Source organism: Passer domesticus, chromosome 3, assembly GCF_036417665.1.
Source record: "Passer domesticus isolate bPasDom1 chromosome 3, bPasDom1.hap1, whole genome shotgun sequence".
NCBI lineage: Eukaryota > Metazoa > Chordata > Aves > Passeriformes > Passeridae > Passer > Passer domesticus.
The window spans coordinates 51,626,902-51,650,057 of record NC_087476.1 but is presented as its reverse complement, the minus strand read 5'-3'; the positions used below and the strand labels follow the sequence as shown (position 1 = coordinate 51,650,057).

Here is a 23,156-nt window from a genome sequence, read left to right as displayed (position 1 = left end):
CATCAGATAAAAATCACTGTGTACAGTGCTTTTTTAAGAAGAGTTATGCTACTCTGGTATATTGTGAATATAAGGAATAGCCAGGATATTTTCCCTTGACCTTTGCAGGGGGATGTTTGTACCACATTCTTGAACTTATATTCCTCTGCTTGAAATGATTATAAAGGTTTACAGCGCCTTTAGAAAAATAAAAATTAAAAAAAAAAAGAAAAAAGAAAACGAAGGAAAAAACAGGAACAAGTAGACCTATGGTTATTTACAAAATTCCTTATACACTGCCCCTTTTTGAGCAAACCATCCTTGAACAGATCAAGCTTTAAACACCACAGCTATCTATTTTACATTGATTTGCTCTGCTTAAAGGAGAACATTTAGTTGGATCACTGCATTCTTTATTTATAGAGGTCTATATAGCTTTGCTTCATGTATTTCTTAGCCAGGTGTACAGTGTACTTATGAATGTAGCTGTCATGCAGGTATAAACAGAAAGACAAGGCTGAGTTTGAAAACTCCCCAAATTAACAACACAGAAAATTTTATAGTAATAGCTTGCTGCCATGATCTAATCTGGCAGGCAGGTTTACACCACACAGCCACTCACTCAATTTTAAAAGCAATTAGTAAATCATCTTATTTTTCACTCTTTCTGTTTTAGTGTACAGGAGAGTCTTGACAGCCATTGACCACACATTAGACTTGAATGTGTAATGAAACAGAATTAAGTCTCTGCGTACTGACTAAAGACTCACAAGTTGTGAGACATTACCTTGAACAGAAAACAAAGCTGGTGGCAGGTCTCACACATGCAGGAATACCAAACTGTAATTTACAGTCAGGGGGAAGAACATGAAGGCTGATATTTTAAAAAGATGCTAAGAACTGGCAAATCATATTCCCACTTAGGTTTATAATGAAAGACCCATAATAGGGGTAATATGTGTCCCAATGTTCTCAGAGTAAGTGGAAGTTTGTTGATGCATTGGGAAAAGGAAATGGCCCTTACATTTCATACCACAGAGATTTGAACATACTGCTCTTCAGGTCAACAGTCATCCTCTACCTGACTGTCCAAGGAAATCAATTAATCCTAAATTAGGGTACATGCACATAACTGGGCCCATCCAGATCCCTCAGAGAGACACTCCCTCAGTTAAGAAGTGAGAGCATTAAACTCTTTCCTAGATTTAGTACCTTAGAAAAAAATCTTAGTTTTTTTCTTCTGAAAATAAAAAAAAAAACATATGAATTATTCCATGAGTCACAATGTGTCATCTTTAAGGAGTTATGGGCAAGATTATAAGCAAAAAGGTAAATATTAAAGGACTTTAGCATGTTAGTATTTAATAGCAGCAAAACTGGCCTTTTTTGAATGCCCATGGTGTCTAAGCATTGAGCACTGACATTTACAGGTCTCCTTATGGGCCAAGACTTGAGTGAAAGTTTCAGGGGATGAGTTAGGGAAAATGATGCTTAATTGCTCAGTCTTCCTGTGGAAAAAGCATTGACTGAAACATTTTCACCTTGGTGTGAGCTCATGTTCATCTGAAGCCAAAACTCAGCAGGAAGATAGTACAGAGATAGTTCAGTCAAAGGAATATCCTTAAATGCTTTATGTTCTTATTTCGTTTTTCCTCTTTTCCGCTCTAAGTTGTAGGAAAAGAGGCTTTACTTTTTCTTTCAAATTGCATTCTTACATAAAACTGGAACTAATAAAGCACTGATGGGTAAAAAATTTTTGGATTCAAAATCACAATATTATTAATTTCTTTGATTTAAAATGAGTGATGATGATTTACACCATAGAATTTCTATCCATTGGATTGACCAATTTTCATCAATTATTTTGGGTATTATAATAGCACAGGAATATATGCTTCTCTTGTGCTAGGTGGACTGGAAAGATGCCAAAATCTCTCAAGAGATTTTATTCTTAAAAGACAAGTCAAACTGCTAGTGTGGGAGAAACACTTAGGGGTCAATGCCAGCTATTTAAGGTCAGTGTCAGTCTTTGGGTGGGAAGTGTGGATGATAAGAGAGGTAACAATTAAGCTGAATACATTTTTTTGAAAATAGCATAGTCAGCTATAACCTTAAAGGCACACTTAAAAATGAGTCTAAAAATGAGTTTAAATATTTGCTAGCTGGAAAGCTTTGGTTGGTGCAGTGTTTTCATTTGCAGGAATCATTGCATGCTAGATTATAGTACTTCAAAGAGTGAGACTGTTGGTTTTCAGTGTGAAATTGTGCATACGCGCCCATTGTTAAGGCACATTTGTTTGTAAATTAATACCCCGCAGAAAAGTTGCAGATGAAAGAGAAGATCTATTTGAATGGTTGCTTGCCCTGATAAAACATGGTACTGAAATTCTTGTTCTTTTCCTTCCCTTCCCCGCCTCCTTTCTCTTCATTACTTGTTATTTTCCTGGAGAGCCAACAGCTGAAATCCCAACATCAGGTAAATATTGTGTTTTTCTAGTATGCCTCATGGAAAGAAGTAATGAACATAGCAGCATTGATTAAAGCACTTCCTCATCAGTAAGGAACAGGGATAACATAAAGCAGCATGGGTGAAGTGAGAGCACTGCAGCTACAGAGGTCTCTGCCATGGGCTCTTCTTTCCATCTGATTATGTGATTTTCACTGTTCACCTTCTGCAGCATGTTTTGGTGAGCTAGACACAGGTGATCATCACTGAAAGGGCTGGTGTGAATCAAGTGACACCCGGGCCAGAGGACAATGAAGAAGGTGTTATTACAACTGGCTGGATGATGCAAAGTGCAAATGAACCATTTGAAGGCAGACATCTATTTTTCTGCTGTAGTCAACAGGGAATACTGAAAAGGGCTCAGGTGCATGAAGTGATATACTTTGCTTAATTTCAATCTGCCTTGATTGGTTGAATGGAGTCACAGACCAAATGTGTTTGCAGCTGGGGAAAAAGAATGAGGAAAAGGAAACAACACATGCTCTAAGCGAATGCAGACTAGGAAAAACACCTCAATAAAATAAAGAAAAACCCTCAATTAAATAAATCACAATCTATTGCTGCAGAACTTCTGAATGATCACATATGGCAGTTCTAAAGGTCCATCTAGCTGCATATCCTGGGGATTTTTGTTTGTTTATTTCTTTCAGGTATTTGAGATCACTCTGGGAGACTAAGAAGCAAGCAATAGGCAGAGTCCCTCCCTAGTGTATTTTGGCAACAAGCAAATAGGTAAATCTAGCAGTAGTTAAGGAATTGCAGAAGTCAAGTGCTAAAGTCTTTATCAGGATTTTCTAAACTACTCTGCAACCAGCAATATTCAAACAATTTCTAACCACTCTACACAAAGCCCAGAACTGCTAGTGCCACTAAGCGTAGCAGGCACTGTTGCAATATTACAGACATTGTAAACATGCCATGAGACACATTTTCCACAATAATTCTTCCAGGGAAATTACCAGTGAGAGAATCTTTGCACAATGTACTTACTGTAAAAGCCCTATATTTCTGATGCCTGTCACTTAATGTTATTTCTTTTCAAATCTTTCTAGCCACAAAAAAACCAAAGACAATTAAGGAAAAAGAAGGTAGGTTTTTATTCTATGTGTTCTTATATAAGTAGGAGATCACAATAGAAATAGTATGAGATTGCAGATTTGCATGTATTGTTGCTTGAGGCAACCCCTAAAATATCTTTGTTAATTCTCAAAGAATTTTCCTTGAAAATTCTAGGCAAAATCTATTCAACAGTCAGTTTACTGAACTTTAACTCTGCTACTTTTTCTTTGTAGAAAAAACAACTGTGAAGAAACAACTGAAAGATGAAAAAACTAAAGGTAATAAAGGGATGAAAATCTCTGCAAATAGCAATAAAAATGCAAACATTCAGGTTTGGAGGATTTTATGGGATTAGAAAGAGGAGCTTTTTTAGTCTTTCTACATACATGCAAGTAAACCAAAATGATGAAATGGTACATAAATCCCCAGTAATTGAATGTCTGGTGTCTCCTTTGCATATGAGTATCAAGGATTACATCAGCGCATCCAGTCTGGCTGCAGCAGTGCCCTGCCTGTGACCCTCCCTGGCTGGCACAGCAGGGACCTGTCCAGCCCCCAGCACTGCAGCCCAGCATCAGCAGGCCCCACCCAGACTGCTCTTGTGCTCCCCAATGAGGCACTGCAAAGTGCATCTCCACAGCTTGTCTGGTGCCTTAGGTCACCAGCATCATTCCGTAAAATAACAACACTGATACAAAACAACTACACAAGAAGCCCTTTTTTATACACAAAACAGACTTCATGATCACCCATATTCTGGCTAACTTCTTGGTCACAGCACTGCCTTGATTGTTTCCTCACAGTAATATGCAAATAGAGAAATGCTTTCTGATATACCTGTAAAGATAATTAATAGCAATAAATTACAGTATTTTATTAGGTAAGTGATTAAAGGCATAAATATCTTCTCTACATTGATTAAATGCAATGACTTGCATATAGAATTTGCATATTGATATTTCAAACCTCAAAGAATAGCAGTAGCACTGGTGCTAGTTCACTGTACTGTCTAGAAGCAGTTTGTTTATATGGTTATACTGGACAGAAAATTTATCTGTTTAAATTATTTACTAGGAGCACCAGGCTTTTAAAAAAATCTGGTTATAGAAATTTTATCTGTGAGATGATTCCTAGAAACAAACATGTTTCTTATTGAAATTTATTTTATTTTGACCTGAAACTGCAGATTAATTTATTACCTATGTTTTTTTAATGTGTCCCACCAGTAAAAGAAGATCCACGACATCAAAACCTGACATCAGGTACATGATTTTTTCTTTATTGTAAAGGATTCAGGGAAGTTGGGGTTTGCTGTTTGGTTTTGTTTGGTTTGTTTTGGGTGGGTTTTTTTTAAGGGAGATCACACTTACAATACTTTCACATTTCTAATTCAAGTCTATGGAACAAGATGTGAGACAAGCCAGGCAAATCAAATCCATAAATCTTGTTCCTGTGAAGAATAAATTGCTGAAATGGTATTGTTTTACTACCTTTCTAAATGTTTAAACATATATTCATCTGATTACCTTATAAAACAAGAGATCTGTAATTAATATGGCACTGCAGTATTTAAAACTAATATTTTCTTCTCATAGAAAATCTTTTCCATAACAAAGTCACATAGGGAGACACACATTCAGTTTGTTTTCTGTCACATTAATAAATATTGTCTCCCATCACAATCTGCCCCAACCCCACTCCAGCAAAAATGGTGAATAAAGATGGGCATCTCAGGAGAAAATCTCCCTCTGTTGTTTAATCATGTTTTTACTAGTTTACAGCAAAAGGAAATATATGTTCCAGATTCTTGACTAATATAAATCAAATTAATAACTATGACTTCAGTGGAACTGCATTAATTCATGACAGATAAGGATCAAAGTCTTTAATCTCACCTGACATCTAACTGCTTTACACAGAAAATATGAGCTACACATGAATATGGTTCCTCCTAATGCAACTTTGTAGTCTAAATCTACTCAGGAAAATATTTCACTTCTAATTATCCAGACTATTTTCTTGTACATGCTTACTTGACTTCTTTACTGTAAGTAGAATGATTTAGAGTCCTAAAATCATGATATAAATGTGTAACATATGTGCAGTTATATGTACTTATTTATTTAGAAATAACTATTTATCTATATGTAGAAACTTTAAATCATAGAAAAATAAAAAAAGATACCTAAGTATAAAAGAAGTGCAGAACAATCTGCTTTCAAGGAAAAGAGAGTACAAATTAAGTACTAAATAAAACTTGGATTTGTTACCATGTGCATTATACAAAAGAATTTGCATACATGGCTCACTTTGTTTTATAAGGGCAACAACACTTACAAAAAAGAACATCTTTACTTTTTTCATCTTATTGTCTTTCATCTGGAACACAAAGATATGAAGTCAGATATAGACTTATATTCCTCTTGATTATTATATCAACTGACAGATACAGAAGGTAGAATCCATGCTGTCAAAAATTTATTGCTATTTAATGACACAGAATTTTTTATAGATCAGGAAATGCTAATCATAATATATAACCAGTACGTTAAACCAAAGATTTTTCCCGGAGAAAAAAAGAATTCTCCTATGCATCAAAATCTCAAATTTAGTGTAAAACAAAAATGTACGAAAAATTTTCTCTCACTGGACCTTCTCTTGCCCACCACAAAGTTTACATAGTTCAAAACCTGTGTTTCTGTGACTTTCATTTACATTACTAATGATGATTGTTTAATTCAGTTGTATGTTATCACTGGGCAGTTATTCTTGACTGGATGTTTCTCAGATCATAAGCAGCTTTGTGCAAAATCAATTCTTCATAACTGGCTTTGCAAACAGAACTTACTATGCAAGTGTTTTTAAAATATTCATTGTCCACCAAAAAGAATACTTAGTTTTCAGACAATGGACAAAAGGTTTCCAGAAGAACATAAAAGTTACTCCTTTGGGTGCTGGTTTTAGGTATTTGCTCAAATTGAGAAATTAAAAGTTTAGACTAAGTCCTAGGTCATGTATACTTGAATTGGAACTTTGATAACTTTCACCTCTTCTGTGTGCAGATTAAGCCAGTGCTTTTTCTCCAGTTCACTGAATATTAATTTTATTTTTCTGATACATGAAAGTAGAAAAGGATTTACACATTCTGAGCTAATCTAAAACTTTAAATAGTAAATCTTCATTCGGCCTTCAAAAGCTGAATAGAATCCCATGTTCTTAGATTTTTCTCAGAACTCTTCAACCTTTCCCTAATATTAAAAAGCAATCAGATAAAGAAGATTTAGCAATTTTAAAAGCTGCATACAGCTGCAATTTTAGAATGTGCCACATTTGAACAGAATTTTAAGCACTACTGTACCTTTCATAAATAATGGTGCAATGTGCAGTAGACACTAAATTTCACTCTCCTGTAGATTTGCAAGCAACTCATTAGAATGCTTTCCTCTTTTTTTTCCTCCCCTAAATGTCACAGCTGACACCTGTATTGAGGCTGAAATTTACCAACCGCAAAAAAAAGGGAATTCTTGAAACTTCATTTTTAGTTCTATCTTACAACAAATGTATTTGGAAGCACACAGAAGAAGGTTTTTTTGGCTCTTGGAATGAAATTTGAGAGTAAAAATTCAACTCTCTAGTGAGGATTATCTACCATAATCTTTATATGAACAGCTGCACACTTGTACATGTTGTATTTTTTTTCAAGGTTAACATCAGAGAAAGAAAATCTAAATGGATCAAAAGTTCATTATGTTTATCCTAATTACCTTCCAACTGCCCTCTTGAATGAAAACTCTGGAACAAATATATATATTGCATTTATAATACAGTTAGTTGAAGGGGTTGACATTTTTACTGCCCATAGATGTGCAAATGTGGCAGAAATAAAGAGAGGTTGTGTTGCAAGAGCATGAAAAGTGAGAATTCATTAAACTGATAGTATTCCCACATGTTTGGTTTTGTTATTTTTTTTTTTAGTTAGAAAAGCATGTGAGTTACTCTCAAGGTCAAGAAAAACCAAACCAGTCATGATAACTTCCTTACAGATGTGTGATAAATAGACTTACATAATTTGTGCATCTACCCTCATACATTATTAGAGGTTTGAAACTTTATTTGATGTGGGAACTGTTATACTCACATTTAGTTAAAGAACTTGAACTTCTGTGAAAACTGAACATTAAGCAGAGTTGGAACACTTCTTATATGAACATACTATGCAAGAACTTTTATGGAAGGAAAAGCACCTCAGCTAGATTTTTCATATACCTCTGCAATGATAGAGATTCTCAAATACAATACCTATTCTCAAATATTTTCTAGCACAAAGAGTAATAATTTCATCATACTATCAATATATATTCAATGCCACATATTAATCACCACATGAAAACCTCAACAACCACAGGGGGTGAATTCATTATATGTCTTTAAAGCATGTGGGAATTGGTTTATTACTAAGGTTGTTTCAGTGGTTTGCACTTTCTGTGTAGTAATATATTTTCCAAAGCAAAGATGATTTCCAAATCTGCAAAAGCAGAAAGTTTTATTTGATGTGAGGTTTGATATGACAGCCATTTGGGAGACTATGAAGGAGGTTTCATCTGTGCTGAGAGCACGTAAACTTGTCAGCAGTGCAATGTGTAAGATTTTTCCCATATATAATTATTTTGAAAGAAACCAAGATGACTTCATCTTATTCCTTGGTTCTGAAGCTTTTGAAGACTTTGGAGTAAAACATTATATTTTTCATCATTGTGGAGTAGCAAGTTTTGTCAAATTCATTAAACACAAACATTGGTAATATTCCATAATACAGAAGCATTGAACGACTTTAAAACATTGTGGAATGGTCAGAAGAGAAGGCAAGAACTTTTTCTCTGCAGTGCAGGCAGCTCTCACCTATAGACAGGTGATGAACTGCAGACACTATATTCTCTGCTCTCCTTGCCACCCAGTCTCTGTGTCTCAGATGTATGATGGTTGTGATATACTCTCAGCAGTTTCTTCCAGAAATTCAGGTTCATGAACTTGTACTGACTAGAATTTTCTCACCAGAATTCAGCAATAAATTTATGTTGTTGTTTTCTGGACATAAGAAAGTGTGCTGTTTGCTAGAATATCATTAGAAGGAACTTACACTCTGAGAAGTTTCAGAATTTCATGTAAAAGACCTGTTCTCATTTATTTACAAGACCTGTGTCTCTGTAGGTTATTCTCATTAAGATTTTCATCACACTCCATACAAGAATTCAGCATTAGAGCAGGATGAACTGTGCACTAAGGCTGCTTGCAGGAGAGCCCATGTAGAACAGCCTCCATTCTGTGGCTATACAGAAATGTTTCAGCATTTAATGTTGGTCAGAATTGTGAGGACCAAGCCTGTATATGTAGGCCTTCCAGCAACTTGCTATTAGTCGTTCCATTATCCTGATGTTGGCTTTTAAGCAAATACTTGGAGACTAAATTTCATCAGTCTTGGAGGAATACTGCCCATTTAGAAGATGCATATTTAAAAAACACAGTTAAACCATGCTAAATGCTGGAGTGGTCATTTATTAAGAACTAAGGTGACCTTGATTTAATTTAGTTTAACCTGCTGTGAAATTTTCACTGAAACTGCTTTAATTCTGAATGAGCATCTGCACAGCATTTTATATGGACTAATTAATCTCTTTTTAATTTACCTTGAATTCATCTTGCTGATTTTTTCTATGTAGAAAAGATGTCCAAGGGGGAAATTTCAGCCAAATTTTGGTAACTAGGTAAAATGAAAACAGTAGGATCTGTCCTGAAATTGATTAAATGTCACTGGAAAATTTCTAATAATTGTAATAAGCTTTGAAACACAAAATCTGTAAAGACATATCAAAAGGAGAACAAAATGGCAGGTTTTATGTTAATGATGACTTTATAAATAGCTTCTCAGCATAGTAAGATTGTAATTTAAATCATGAACTCCAGAGATTCAGCTTAAATGCCCAAAGGTTTAAGTTTTATCTTTCAAAAAAAAAACAACTTCACAGTGAGAATCTACAAGCACTTTGGGCTTTTTCCACAGGAGATTCTTCAACATCTATCCCTTGCTCTGAATTAATCTTTTTTACTTTTGGCTATATTTGGTAATTTAATTACCTTATCTTGAGTTTATTAATTGTCTATATTTATTTACAGTTGGGAATTACTGAGATTGAATCTCAATTCCTGTCTGCCAGACATATTTTGAATACAACCAAGGCCCTTCATCAGGCCCTTGACAAAATGCAGCTGTATGTACTTTTCTTTTAAAATTATAGAGACAGTGATAGTTTCTTTATGCCTTTGTAGTCATTGTGCAGCCTCTAAGGGGTTAAGATGATACTCTTTCAAACCCTTTTTCAACTGGAAATTCTCAGTTTTGCAGCTTCTATTTTTCAGGAGGGCACCAGCGCTTCCAAGTTACAAAATAATGCAGGTGGAGTGCAAGATGCTTGTTCCTCCCAATTTTGCACAATTCCAGATCCATCAATGAAAGAGTCATTTGTACCAGAGGTTAATAGACAAGACATCTATTTGATAGGTCTGTTTCTGTTTAAGAAACCTCTTTATGTAAAATACTTCAAAATAGTTACTGGGTGAAATAATTGCAGATTAATTTTTATGCTCCCAGGCATATCTAGTAATGTGTGAACATGGCTCATGTGGCTCATGCATATGCACAGCACTAAGTTTAATATTTGGAGAGCTCTGCAGTTTACAGTGGAGAGATATTTCCTGTTGTCATTGAAGGTCTGCTTTGCTGAACATGACTTCGAATGTGGGGGCTGGTACTCAACCTAAATCTCACTCAAAGTGGCTGAAGTCCACCCTAAGTCTTGGTGCACAAACATTATTAAACCTCTCCCGTTACACTTGATAATGTGCCCCATGAGCTTGGAGTGGTTTTCTACATCAAAAGAGGATGAAAAAAGTTCTACCAGAGAATACACTAAGGGAAAACTCACAGAGATTGATCCCATAAATAAAGGACATTTGGGGAAAAAAATTAATCAGAGGATAAGCAAAAGTTAAAAATGCACAAGGTAATCAAAAGCTGGGGTTTTTTGCAATTAACTCATTAATTGATTCCTTCTTACATTCATCTCAAAATTATCTGTCTAGCAAATTAATAAAGAAGCACCTATGTTTTCTATAAATGCAGGACAGATTGGTATAACTAAATATACAAGAGTCCCAGCCTATGGGAAAAGAAAAAAGACTATGAAAAAAATTATTATTTAGCACACTGGTTTAGGTCCAGTAGAGAGAAACTGCTTTGCTTAAATTTGAAAAATGAATCCAATTAGGAATATTATTTATGCCTGTTTAGCAATGAGTTCATTTTTTCCCCCTTAACTGGGTCAGAAGATTATTTTAAAATTAAACTAAATCGCTCCAAACACTTGCAAATATATATGAAATTTATTTCAAGACAAATTAAGCAAAAACATATCTGGATAAGTCTCTGAACGATTTTGCCACAAACAAAATATAAATATCTAGTATCTTAGTGCACATTGCTATGTTTATTTTGCCCTTTAGTTTGACTGGCACATCTTAAATCACATTGCAAGAGAAGACAAAAAAAGTACATATTATGTATTCCCATGACATACTTTGCGAAAGTAAAGTTATATACAAAATGTAATTCTTCAGCAGTTTTCTGAGTCAGAGATTATTTATCTTTGTTTCAGATAAATGGCCATATCTTCAAATCCCTCTTCAGATTTAGGAAAGTAATTGCTGTCATATTTTTTCATCAGCATAGGTTTTGTTTTTAAAAAATTATCAGCTGAAACCAGGCTTCCTGATATTGGAGTGAGTTCATCCTTCCAGACTATCATCAGTGTAGTGAAATCCAGTGGAAAAATCCTAATTATGTGATACAATTTTTTAAATCAGTGGCAGCAGATGTTGTGAAATATTTTAAGAAGACAGCCTGTTGAGTTCCTACAGCTTCTTCCTGTCTTCCCTTATTCCCAGAACTGTGCAAATTCAGGGTGAAGAAGACATTCTAATTTAGCTCCATTTTTTATTGTAAGTAGCACACGGGCACAGATCTGATATTTTCTAATCTTAAGCACTTAGGAAAGTGCATATTTCCTCCATGATAAATCAGAGAGGAACTTCTCCAATGGGTTGCTCATCTCTTCAGAATCTGAATTGCCTCCCAGCATTATGTCACATGGCTAGAGCTAAATCCAGAAGGTAGTGCCTCCAGTGCCTGTTGCTAAGCAGGGTGAATTTGGTTCTACCAGGGTTTGCCAGCAGTTTAAGTTTATCAGGCAGTTCAACACTGTCTCTTTACTGAGTTTTTATTGTCATAAAAGAAGTCCTTCTGTTCCCAGCAAAGGAATTGTTATTGAGGAAGACAAGAGTTTGAACATAACACTACACAAAATCCAAAAATCCCCTAAACTTTAATGAAGATTTCAGTTAGAATGATAATTGAAATGGAGAAATCACTTGCGTCATTCAAACACCAACTTTCCTTTCATTAGCTGCTTGACTGCCTTATCATACACTGTTTCCACCTCTCCCTTCTCTTCTCCTCTCCTCCCCTCCTCGCTCTATCCCATGCCTTTACAGTGAAATAAATATCTGGTATTAATATCCAGTTACTTGGTATCCATTCTTATTAATGTAAAAAGATCCCTGATTGTTAATTCCTTCTTCTTTGGTTTTATCCTTTTTGTGTGTACATAAATGTGTTTGTACAGAAAATTCAAACTAATCTTTAAGTGTGAATGACAATCATTTTAAAACAATGATTTTCTTGTGATATGTTGAAATTACATTAGTTGAATGTACTGGACATAGAAATAAGTTGACAGAGACAATGTCATGTCAGCATGCCTAAATGTCATGTCCAGCACACAGCGTGTCCTACCATGACTCTGTCAGTGTTTATTGAGCAAGAGAATCCAATTCGATTTCGCTGCCCATCAAAACCACTGTATTATTACTATTACTATTGCACTGTGGAAAAATTCAATAACTTCTGGCCCCTCTTATATATAATTTTTTGAATGATTCATCCATTTGCTCCTAAGTTTCAGTAATAAAACAAATCATGCCAGTACTGGACTCCTTTGAAAACTCAATGCTAGCAAAATTGTAAAGCCTGTATGCTCTGATTATTGCTATGCTTTGTTGGAAATGTCTGCATTATCACATATGTGTTGCGCTGTTACATCTTGCATGGTTTTACTGTCTAACAAAAAGAATTTTTTTAATGACTCTTGGGGGAATGTCACTTTGGAGATATCCACACATTTACGGGAGAATTACGTGGTTTGTGTGCAGTGACCATAATATGGAATGTAACAACAGTCCATAAATATACAGCTTATTTATCCATTTAGCCTTCTTACTAGAAAAGGCAAGAGCCAGTTAAGGACATACAAAATTTTTCCTTAAATGGTTGTTAGATGTAATCTATCACACTCAAGCTAAAAGACAGAAATAATACATTTCACCTTCTATTGCAAAATTGGTTTTCTTAGAATAAAGATCACATTCATTGAGCTTTGTTGTTATGTTTTGAAAAGAGCACTGACTTTGACAAGTAAGTGACAGGTCGTAACTGTTCTTAACCAGTTCTGTTCCTTTAATCTTATACATATTTTTACTATGGTGATATTTTCCCCTCTAATGACATTAACTATAATGAGAGTGTCCCTCTAGTGCAATTCATTAGATACATTTTCATCATATTTTATGCTAAGAAAGTGTTATTAGAGACATGTGCTACTGACTTTGTACTGTAACTATTTTTTTCTACACTGAAACACTGATAAAGACTGATTTCTTTTTTGTATTCAGCAAAATTTGGGGGCAAATTGGGACCACAGACACTCATACAGATAAATCTTCTGGTGATTTTTTTCTCACTGTTGAGCATTATTTGTGAGAAAAAGGCATATTAACTCCTATAGAATAAATCTATTTTACCTTCTCCAGACCTTGCTGGAGAAGTCCCCCAAATGCCTGAAAAAGAGCTGTTGAGGTGAATCTGAATTCTCATGGCTATAATAACAATGTTATTGCTAGTATTTAATTCTGCTCCTCAAACATCTTTAGCTCTTTTTCATTAAATTACTTATTATCTGACAGAACTCTTGATAAAATGGATATGAAAACTTGGACAGTCTTTGCAAAGATATGCAATTAATTGCACTGCATCACAGACACTTTGAACGTTGCTTTGGGAGCTACTTTCCAAATATTAATTTCCTTTTGTTATTCAAGACAAAAAAGAAGTATCCTCATGGTATAATTTCTTTATTTTTCCTGTCTATACAATGCTAGAAAAATGTCATTTGAAGAGAATATTTTTAGATATATAGAACTGACTTAAAGTGGCAGTGGTATTTCTTGTTTATTTGTAATGGCCATATAAATGTTTTCTTCTCTTCTTTTTCCCATTCTTCTTCCCATTAAGCATTGTAATTTCTGAGAATGATGGCAGTAGGACTGTATAGCATGATCAATAAGAAAGGAGTTGAAAAGAATTTATTGAAAACGAAATAATATCATTTTTACCCAAATATTTGATCCAAAACAACAAATATATAGTTTTGAATAGCAGGTATGTATGGGCCATGTTGTGAACTTAAGAAAACAGTATTTATTTGGTCTTCTGCAGAGGCCCTCAGCATTCAACTTTTCTATTGAAGAAATAAGATGCGATTAAATGTGATTAAATAAAGACATAATTAAAAGTTGCACAGGGCCACTAAGCACAAAAACTTACATTCTTCTTTTTAGCAAGTGTGAAGGCAAAAAATTGTAATATTTATAAAAGATTCCACATTATTTCCCTTCCCCATCTGCCCTGTGCTTTGTCTGGTCACTTTGTCATGCTGTAATGTTACCAAAATATTACTTAACAGGGCTGAAATTGACTGACAGGAAAAGGGGAGAAAGAGGGGAAGTACTTGTTTTTGTTCCTGACCCTTTAGTAAGTGAAAAAATCTTTGGTTACAAAGTCGCTGGAACAAGATTTTTTTGCTCTTCTGTGGTTCAGTTTTGATTGCTGAAATTTGTTTGCACTTCATGTGCATTCCTGAGAAGCAGTCACAAGTAAATTGAGTGTAGTTGTTAAAGTTTTTTTTATTTGTAATTGCTTACTCAATATTAGTTTCTAATGCTATGATTGTCTGAATTTTTGTGTTTTTTGAATTGTTTATTTCTATTAAGACAGCCTCTGAGTGAAGAAATTGGATTTAATCTAGAAAACAATCGTCACACACTGTCTGTAATTTTCCCTTAATAACTAAACTGTTCTTGCCTAAAAGAGTTTTGTGTTTAATGAATATTTGATTTGGTGACTTACATTAAAAAGACGTATCTCCTTATAGAAAGGAGACTTTGATCATTATAATACATAAACAGGAACACCTTTACACTCTTTAAGATTATTAATTTTTCTTATAGGATGCTTTCCTCCTTTCTGCTAAAGAGCTGAAAACCCCAGGGCAGTGCTCTTGCAATATTCCTCACATTTCTTGAAGCCAGCCCTCTGTGTGACATGCACAACACTTAGAGATCAAGAGAACAAATAATTTTTATTCTTTATTGAGTAACTGTGGAAGGTACTTAGCATTTCCACTACATAAGCCCTAAAAAATTCCACAAAATCTTTGAATCCAGGGGGTTCTGTTTGTTTCTTTTCTTTCTGGAACTCATCTTGGCTGTTCTCTCTCTGACTGATTTCCATCCTGGCAAAAATTAGTTAAAGGAATAATTTGGTTTGGGGTTTTGTTTGTTTGTTTGTTTGTTTGTTTGTTTGTGAAAGTTCCTGAATACCCCTTCTTCTGGCTTTTTAGAAATTAATTTCATCTTAGGTACCAGATGTCCTCATATAGGAGCATCAGTTCTAATGTCTAAAAAAAGCATTCTGACACTTTCCAGCACTGAGTTTTGGTTTCCTCAGTAGCACTCATAAGGGGAATTTAAGTAATTATATTAACTCTCATAAACTACATCCTAAACAAAAGTATAGCCCAGATATAAGGCTTTTATTTTCTTTCTGCTTAAGCTGATAACAATGTATATTTAATATGTCTACTGTTAAACCACATTTTTCTCCTACTTTTCATCCTTTTTTCTTTTTGGTAACATTTGCTCTGAAGATATGAGACAATGCATTCAAAGTGAGAACCCTCTTCAGTTTAAAAGACACATTCTGCATTCATATTGAATGTAGCAATTGCAAAGGCAGTGTGGGATGTATTTGTATTCTTATTTGCATGCCAAAATTCAAATTGTTCTCTTGACTATGTTGCAGACACAGTAGCAAAGATGTTGTTATTTTTGAATGAATTTCTTATCTGCATGTTTTGCAGCTGAGGTTTGCTAGAAAAAACAGCCTAAGAAGGGTTACATGAAACAGAAAATGTAAAGAAGCCATAATAAAAAGTGTAATACTGAAATTATTTCATCCTGTATAGATTGACTATATGGACAGCTGGCTTTATTTTACCTAAAAGCTAGAATATGGTAGAGACAGACAATTCAGTTTTGAAAAAATATTCTTTGATGAAGAAATTCATCGTCCATAAAAAAAATAAATATGAGATACTTACCAGAAAATATGGAAACTTGTAGTATGTATATTTCAAACCTCTGATTGTTTAATTAGCTAAAATATAAAAGATCAATTTCCTCATCCTGGATGAGGAAATTTACTTTTATAAGTGAGTAGTTTTGCACTGGGAGAATTAATAAGACAAAATCTACAAAGATAGTATGATAAAAAGAATTTTTAAATAGTTTGACTATTTCCAAAACCTGGAAATTACATCTTTCTCTACCTACATTTGAAAGCCTGACACCTTGCTTATCAAATCTTGTTCTCCTATAAGTGTAACCACTAGATCACACATACTCTACAACACATCAAAATAGTTCAATCTTTTGTCATGTGAATCTGCTTAAGTTTTAAATCATGTGTAAACATTGCCTCAGTATTAGGATAAATTCATTAAGCATTGTGCCTTTAGTTTTTCTAACCCTCAAAAGAACATTTGAAGAAAATGGGGACTTTTCAGAATGAAATATCTCAGATTAATTCCAAGGAAAATCCGGTTTAAAATTATAAATACAAACTTTTTTTCATATTTGTAGATTGTTGGAAAAAAAACCACAAAAGTTTTTTCAAAAGCTCATGGATTGAGATAAAGATAGTTTAATAGATAAAACAAAAAGCCACATGCTCAAGGAAAGCAAAGCATGGAATTCATTCACTCCTTTCCATAGACAGGCAGGCATTCAAACATCTGTAAGAAAATAGAGCTCCGTCGTGGATGACCATTGCTTGGGAAAACAAATGCTGTCACTGCAAATGTCCTCCCCTTCTTCCTGCCCCCAGCTGTATCTGCTGAGCAAAATGCCATATGATATGGAATATCCCTGTGGTCAGTTGGGGTCAGCTGTCCCAGCTGTGTCACCCTTCCACTTTGCACACCCCACTCCACACCGGTGGAATGGGGTGAAAGGCAAAAAGGCCTTGATTGAGTTACTCCTGCTCAGCAAGAACTAAACCATTCCTGAATTATCAACACTGTTTCCAGAAGGAATCCAAAACAATGTCCTATATTACCTACTACAGAGGAAACAAAACCTACCCCAGCCAAAACCAACACATCCTGGAAGAAGCATGATTGGTTTTTCCTCCTTACCTTAAAACCTGTTTTATATATCCTGCCTTTTTTTGTTCCTTGTTCTTATTCCTTTTCCATTTACATTTTTATCCTGCTTTTCCTCTTCAGGCAGAGAAATAAACAAAATACCCCATTCGTGGGTGAGGGTTTTGGAGAGTTTTGGTTTTGTTTTATGTATATATACCTTTTGAGGGTATTTGGTGATCTATGAAAAAAAAATCTATAGATATAGATATAGATAGATATAGATATAGATGATATAGATAGATGATATAGATATAGATATAGATAGATAGATATAGATATAGATAAATAGATATAGATTAGATATAGATAGATATAGATATAGATATAGATGATATAGATATAGATAGATATAGATATAACCTGCAGCCAATTTCAACACTGAAAGTTTCACAAATTAGAAACAAATTATGTTAGTCTTAAGAAAAAAATTAGCAGGAAAATTTAACAAAATTCATTACTACTATCCCTATTTCTCCTGAGGTTCCTCTTTCTGCAATGTGTTTCTGATGTTTTCTAAAGATAGATGATAAGTAATATGCTATATAAACATTTGAATATCACTTCACCATATTGAAATCAACATGAGTACATACCAGCCAAAAAACTGGTATCACTTCACAAACACTACAGATAGCAAGAATGCAACAAAGCATTAACATTCCAAATAAAAAATTATACAGTGATATTTAGCATTACACATTCCAAGTAAACATGATTCCTAGATAATATTTTTCAAAATTATTAATTTCTATCTCTTTTTTTCCAATTTAGAATTGTAGGCCACATAATTATTTTGTAGCTGCTGGCCGAGTTGCAAAAATCCTAAAGTTTGCCCTTTCTTTTCCCCTTCATGAATTTAGTGGCTTTTAACAAGAGGTTATACATGAGGTTTTCAAATTAATGACTGCAGCAGCTAGTTCTACTAGTGGTTTTAAAATAATGATCAGGTAACACTTCTGGAAAACACTGTGGTGTCAGGCATGCTATAATTGCAAGACATAAATAACCTAACCATGTTTAAAATACTTGTAAGTATATAGCTGTACATGTTACTCTTTTACAGAACTTTGCAAATACAAGTGATGAAAAAAGAGGTACATTTTTGCATTCTGATAGCATGCAAAACACAAGGTGGTAATAATTTTTTTACCCACAAGTTAAATATTTATTTTTTATTTACTGGGGCTAGAAAGTGCATGGTGCCCTACTTGTCTTCTTCATGAGCAAGATTATAATTGACTTTTTTTTATTTTCATTTTTGTATCCGTAAAAGAAATACACAGAAATAGTTCCCTTTCAACAGTAAAAGGTAAATTTGTAATTGGCGTTTTTCTTCCTTTAAGAAATTTCTCTTTGTCAATCTTGCATTCACTGTGATTAAATTTTAGGGGATTTTGTGTTTGTGGGATTTTTTTTTTTTTAAGATCTGATTGAAACATCTCTAACTAAGTATTTTGGTAGTGGTTTTTGTGGCAATACATTTTTTTTAGTTAATTTTACTCATAAAAGTTACCTTAGCTCAAGAATGGAGTAAGTCTATTTGTTGGACTTATGTCTCAGAAACTTTCTGCCCAGGTGTGTACATAGAAAGGTCAGTGGTGGAGGACTTAGCCCATCCACCCAGTCCATGACTTGTCAAGCCTCACAGGAGGCTTGGTCTGACACATTTGGGCTGTGAACTCTAATCAGGGGAGTTGCTTTATCTCTATTTTCAAAAAAAAGCTGAGATCCATCTCACAGAAAAACAGAAACACTGAGAATTTGTGGGGAGAAAAAATCCACCCTAAGACTTAGCAAAAAAACCAGTAAGTCATTATGTCCAGAAGGATCTAATTTCCAATTTTATTTTAAAGTGTGTTTTTAGACAAAAAAAAAGACTTAACCTTTGCATGAATTAGGTAAGAAAACTACAGAAGATAATACAACTGGATGGAATACACCAGCATTTCTGACCCACTGCTCTGTTTTCCACCATTTAATGGGACTTGGAAGTCAATAAATAAAGCCTGCACCCCAGTTTATAAATCAGACAGCCCTAGACTCCATCTCAGTTTAGAACTGTCACAGGGAACAATTAATTTTTCTTTTTTTTTTTTTTTTTAATGGGATGAACAGCAAGGGAAAGAAAAAGTCATCAGACAATCAACTGAATGAAAACTAACTTGTTTCTGATGCCATCATTCTCCCAGTCATTTTCCCAAACACCAACTGATTAATAAGTTGATTAAGTTGTCTTTTAAAATCTTGTCAATGTTAATCTCACAGTGCAAAACTCAGCTTTTCAAGCAAATTATATCAATTCAATCTGTGCTGAAGCATGTGTTCTTGGGAGCTTTTAAAACACGATGGAAAGTATGACTACATATGTAGTACTCAAAAATTAAAAGAGAGAAAAGTCATATCCATGATTGTGAAAGGTCAGAAAATAGGTACTGTCATTTATGATCCCTTTATTCAGAATAAAAGATAATTCACCTAAGTCTAATAAAATAGATATGAGTTAGATACAAATTAAATATGAGTCTTTCTGGAACTCCTCAATATATGTGAAGGTCACTGTGAAATATAAAAACCAGAAAATATATGTGTGAGCTTCAGGGCCTTACTTTCAGCAATCCCAAAATACAAGTATTCAGTGAGAAGTAGGACTATAACTCTGAGAAAAATTATGTATTTAAATGTGAAATTGTCCCTGATTTCTCATTTTGTGCTACATTGAGCTTTTTAGCTAAAATCTTGTTGATATGTGAAACCTGGCTTGTGATCACACTAGAGATTTGTGATGTTATAAATGACTTAATGGGAATGAAATCATGCAGATGTTTTCAAAAGAATATGGAATAGACTCATGGCCCCAATTTGGAAACCATAAACATTAATCATCTGTTCCTTGTTTTCCTAGCTCCTGTCCGCTACTTTCAATGTGTCTTCCTAAATGGACCTAATGGATTTGGGCTGCAATTTCCTATTAATGCCCCTCCAAACAAGGAAGAAAAGACTCACTCAAAGACTTCCAAGAGAAAGACAAGGAAACCGGGGCAGTAGAGAGACTGAGTCCTGTGATCACTGACATTTTGCACTTTATCTTTTCTGCTGAGGTCCACAGTAGCTACAGTGGTACTTGTCGTTGCAGGAACGTGATCCACTTGCACGCATGTACCTGGAAATGCTTCCATGGGGCAGCGGCAGAACAAGCAGTAATGAACCGTGTTTAACAAAGATAGAAATGTAAAAGTGCCCAGTTTCTCATGGAAAGGCTGCAATGCTAACAAGGCATTGATGTGACTGTGTGTGTGAGCATGTGCGTGTGTTTTCATGCCTCTTTCGCTCTTGTTTTTCTTTACCTACATGCTCAGCATTGAAGTGAGTCTGTTTTCCATTTAATCTTATCTAAGGAGTGAAAGGTTGAATGTAGCTCTTATATCAACAAGATTGCAAGACTAGCTGCAATCCTAAACCATTTCTTCTTAATGTTCAATCAAATTACTGACAGGAAAATGCCTCACTAAGTCATGAAAATGTGCTCTGTGACTGGTGCTATTTTTATGTCTCATTGACCAGTGTAGCCTGAAGCTCACACTTACTCGGAGAAGCTCAATACACTATCAGTAAGTTGACTCCACAAGTCATGGTAATGATGAATATTTCTATTTAATCTGAAACTTAAATGCACTGTTTGCCCTGCCTGTTGGTGAAATACAAGCTCTTCTCTTCCTAAGGCCCTAAGTGAGAAGAGAAAGTGAAACCACATGGCAAAGGTTAGGAAAACCACTGTTTTACCAACATGAAGGTCCGAAGAAACAAATGAAGTAATTATAGTGCTTCCACTTTTCTTCTGCAGCTAAATCAGATTGTTTTGCAACAAAAGCCATGTAAATGGACAATATACCAGCCAACAATTTGCTATTAGCTTAAGCCAGATGAAAAGCTAGGATGTGAGATGCCATTCACAAAACTAAAGCAACCCAAATTTGCAGTAATTATGTGAATTTGATGATATCTCAGATCAATGAAAAAAAACAAAAACCAAAGCTAAACCCAAACAAACAAAGAATCAGAAAAAAAAATGAAGCATAAACACATTAAATAATCTAGGTATCTCATTTTACTAGATGAAATGAAAGAACTTCCTCACTGTAAATGGCTTACAGTAGAACTGAAAGTAGATGTGCTTGTCCTCAACCTTCTTTTGCTCATTTATGAAGAAATAAAGAATTTGTTGCCTTAAAAAAAAGACAAGATGGCATTTGATCCATTTAAAGGCACATGAATGAAAACTGGCATCTCACCAGTCTACGTCTGGCAATGTAAATAATGCATTTTTGCAAGCTGCTATTTGTTTGCATTTCCTTACTATATTTTTTTGCATTTAATCTGGAAAATATACAGCAGTGACCTTAGTTATGTAGTTGCCTGCTGAAGCAACACGATCCTTTTTGTGCAAACCCACTACTCATAGAGTCTGAACACGCCAAAAACTGTATATCCGTTTTTTATTTTTAGCATAGACCAAGATAGAATTGGCCTCCTCCCTCTTACACTCTCCCTGCCCATCCATCTTTCTTTAATCAAATAATTGACTCATGTGAGTTTTGGACAACTGATTCTTTAACAGATTACTGCAATTCAAAAAGCTTTGCTGTTACACTTCTGGGTCCAGTTGGTATTCTCTGATTACTTGGTCATGCCCTTATGTGAACTGGATCCTTGGTCTTAATGTGCTCTGATATTGCACAGGTCAAAAACTGTCATTGCAACAAGCAGTTTAGGCAGTGGTGACCAGAAAGAGTCAGGAACAGGTCCTGCTGTAGAAGTAGCTATTCCCATGTAGAATCATACCACAGATATGAGTGTTCATGGTGAATGTCCCCAGAGACCCCTGTGAGATCTGCTCTGGAGATAGCACTGCCCAGAGAGAACCTTTAATGGTAGAATTATGATCTTCAATTTTCTTTTGGTGTCTCTTTTTATATTTCCAGCAACTTTTTCCTTCCCAATTTGTGATTTTGTACATTATGATGGATGTTATTGCCCTAGGTTTTTACTGTGAAAACTGTCTTAAAATGAGATTTTATCTTTCTGAAAAATCAGTTAATTCAAGATTTTATCTAATGCAAATAATCAGGACAAAAAATTATATACTATAAGCCTTTTTTTTTCATCTTCTTTTGGAATTTTTTTCTCATTATAGTTAGCCTTAATCCTTCCTTCCCATCTGAGATGGGAGATAACAAGAATTTGTTCTGGATCTCATTTCCATAACGTTTCAATTAGGAATGTTTCAATGTTAGATATCTGAAAGCTTTGGAAATATAAACAGTAAATATAATTGCATAGGTGATGTAAAATCAGTAATTTAATTTTGTTTCCTAATCTAAGTCACTGCCTGGAAAAACAGAAAAAACAGGTCCACTCTCAGAGGGGCAAGCGTTTTTCTCTTAAATTCACCTGGAAACTTAAAAAAATTCCTGGTTTGCATGGTTTTACTCAAATTAACCTGAAATATTGCACAAACTTATGCTGATTGTTATACATTTTGGAAAATAAAAAATATAAACCCTGCTCTGTGGCTGTAGTATGTTGTTCTGTGAATTCAAAAGTGCAGGACAAGGATTTACCTACGCAAGCTTTAGAAACCTTCTGATTATAAAGATGCAATTAGGCTGGAAAAATTACTAATCCAGCATTGTATTTACTCCCAATGGGCTTTTAGCAATACTTAGCCAGCTTTTTTATACACTTTATTGATTTCACTCTGACATATGGAAATCTAAATTGTTGCTGCAGTCATTCAAGGTAGCACTTTATCTACACCAAATAATTTATGTTCATCAAAGTGCTTATTTATATATAATACAACTGCACAACCAGTACAGACAAAGCTGTGATCTCCAATGACAAGT

General features: G+C 34.6%; 1 protein-coding gene across 1 annotated transcript in view; it reads left to right on the top strand.

Moving 5' to 3' along the window:
* TRDN (triadin) overlaps window positions 1-22,806 on the top strand; it is a 226,517-nt gene extending 203,711 nt beyond the window's left edge. Inside the window, 5 exon segments of the mRNA XM_064415775.1 lie at window positions 2,429-2,455; window positions 3,538-3,573; window positions 3,778-3,822; window positions 4,771-4,806; window positions 20,156-22,806. Of these exon segments, the coding sequence (XP_064271845.1) occupies window positions 2,429-2,455; window positions 3,538-3,573; window positions 3,778-3,822; window positions 4,771-4,806; window positions 20,156-20,298 (287 nt within the window). The 3' untranslated portion in view covers window positions 20,299-22,806.
* Window positions 22,807-23,156: the final 350 nt, after the last annotated feature.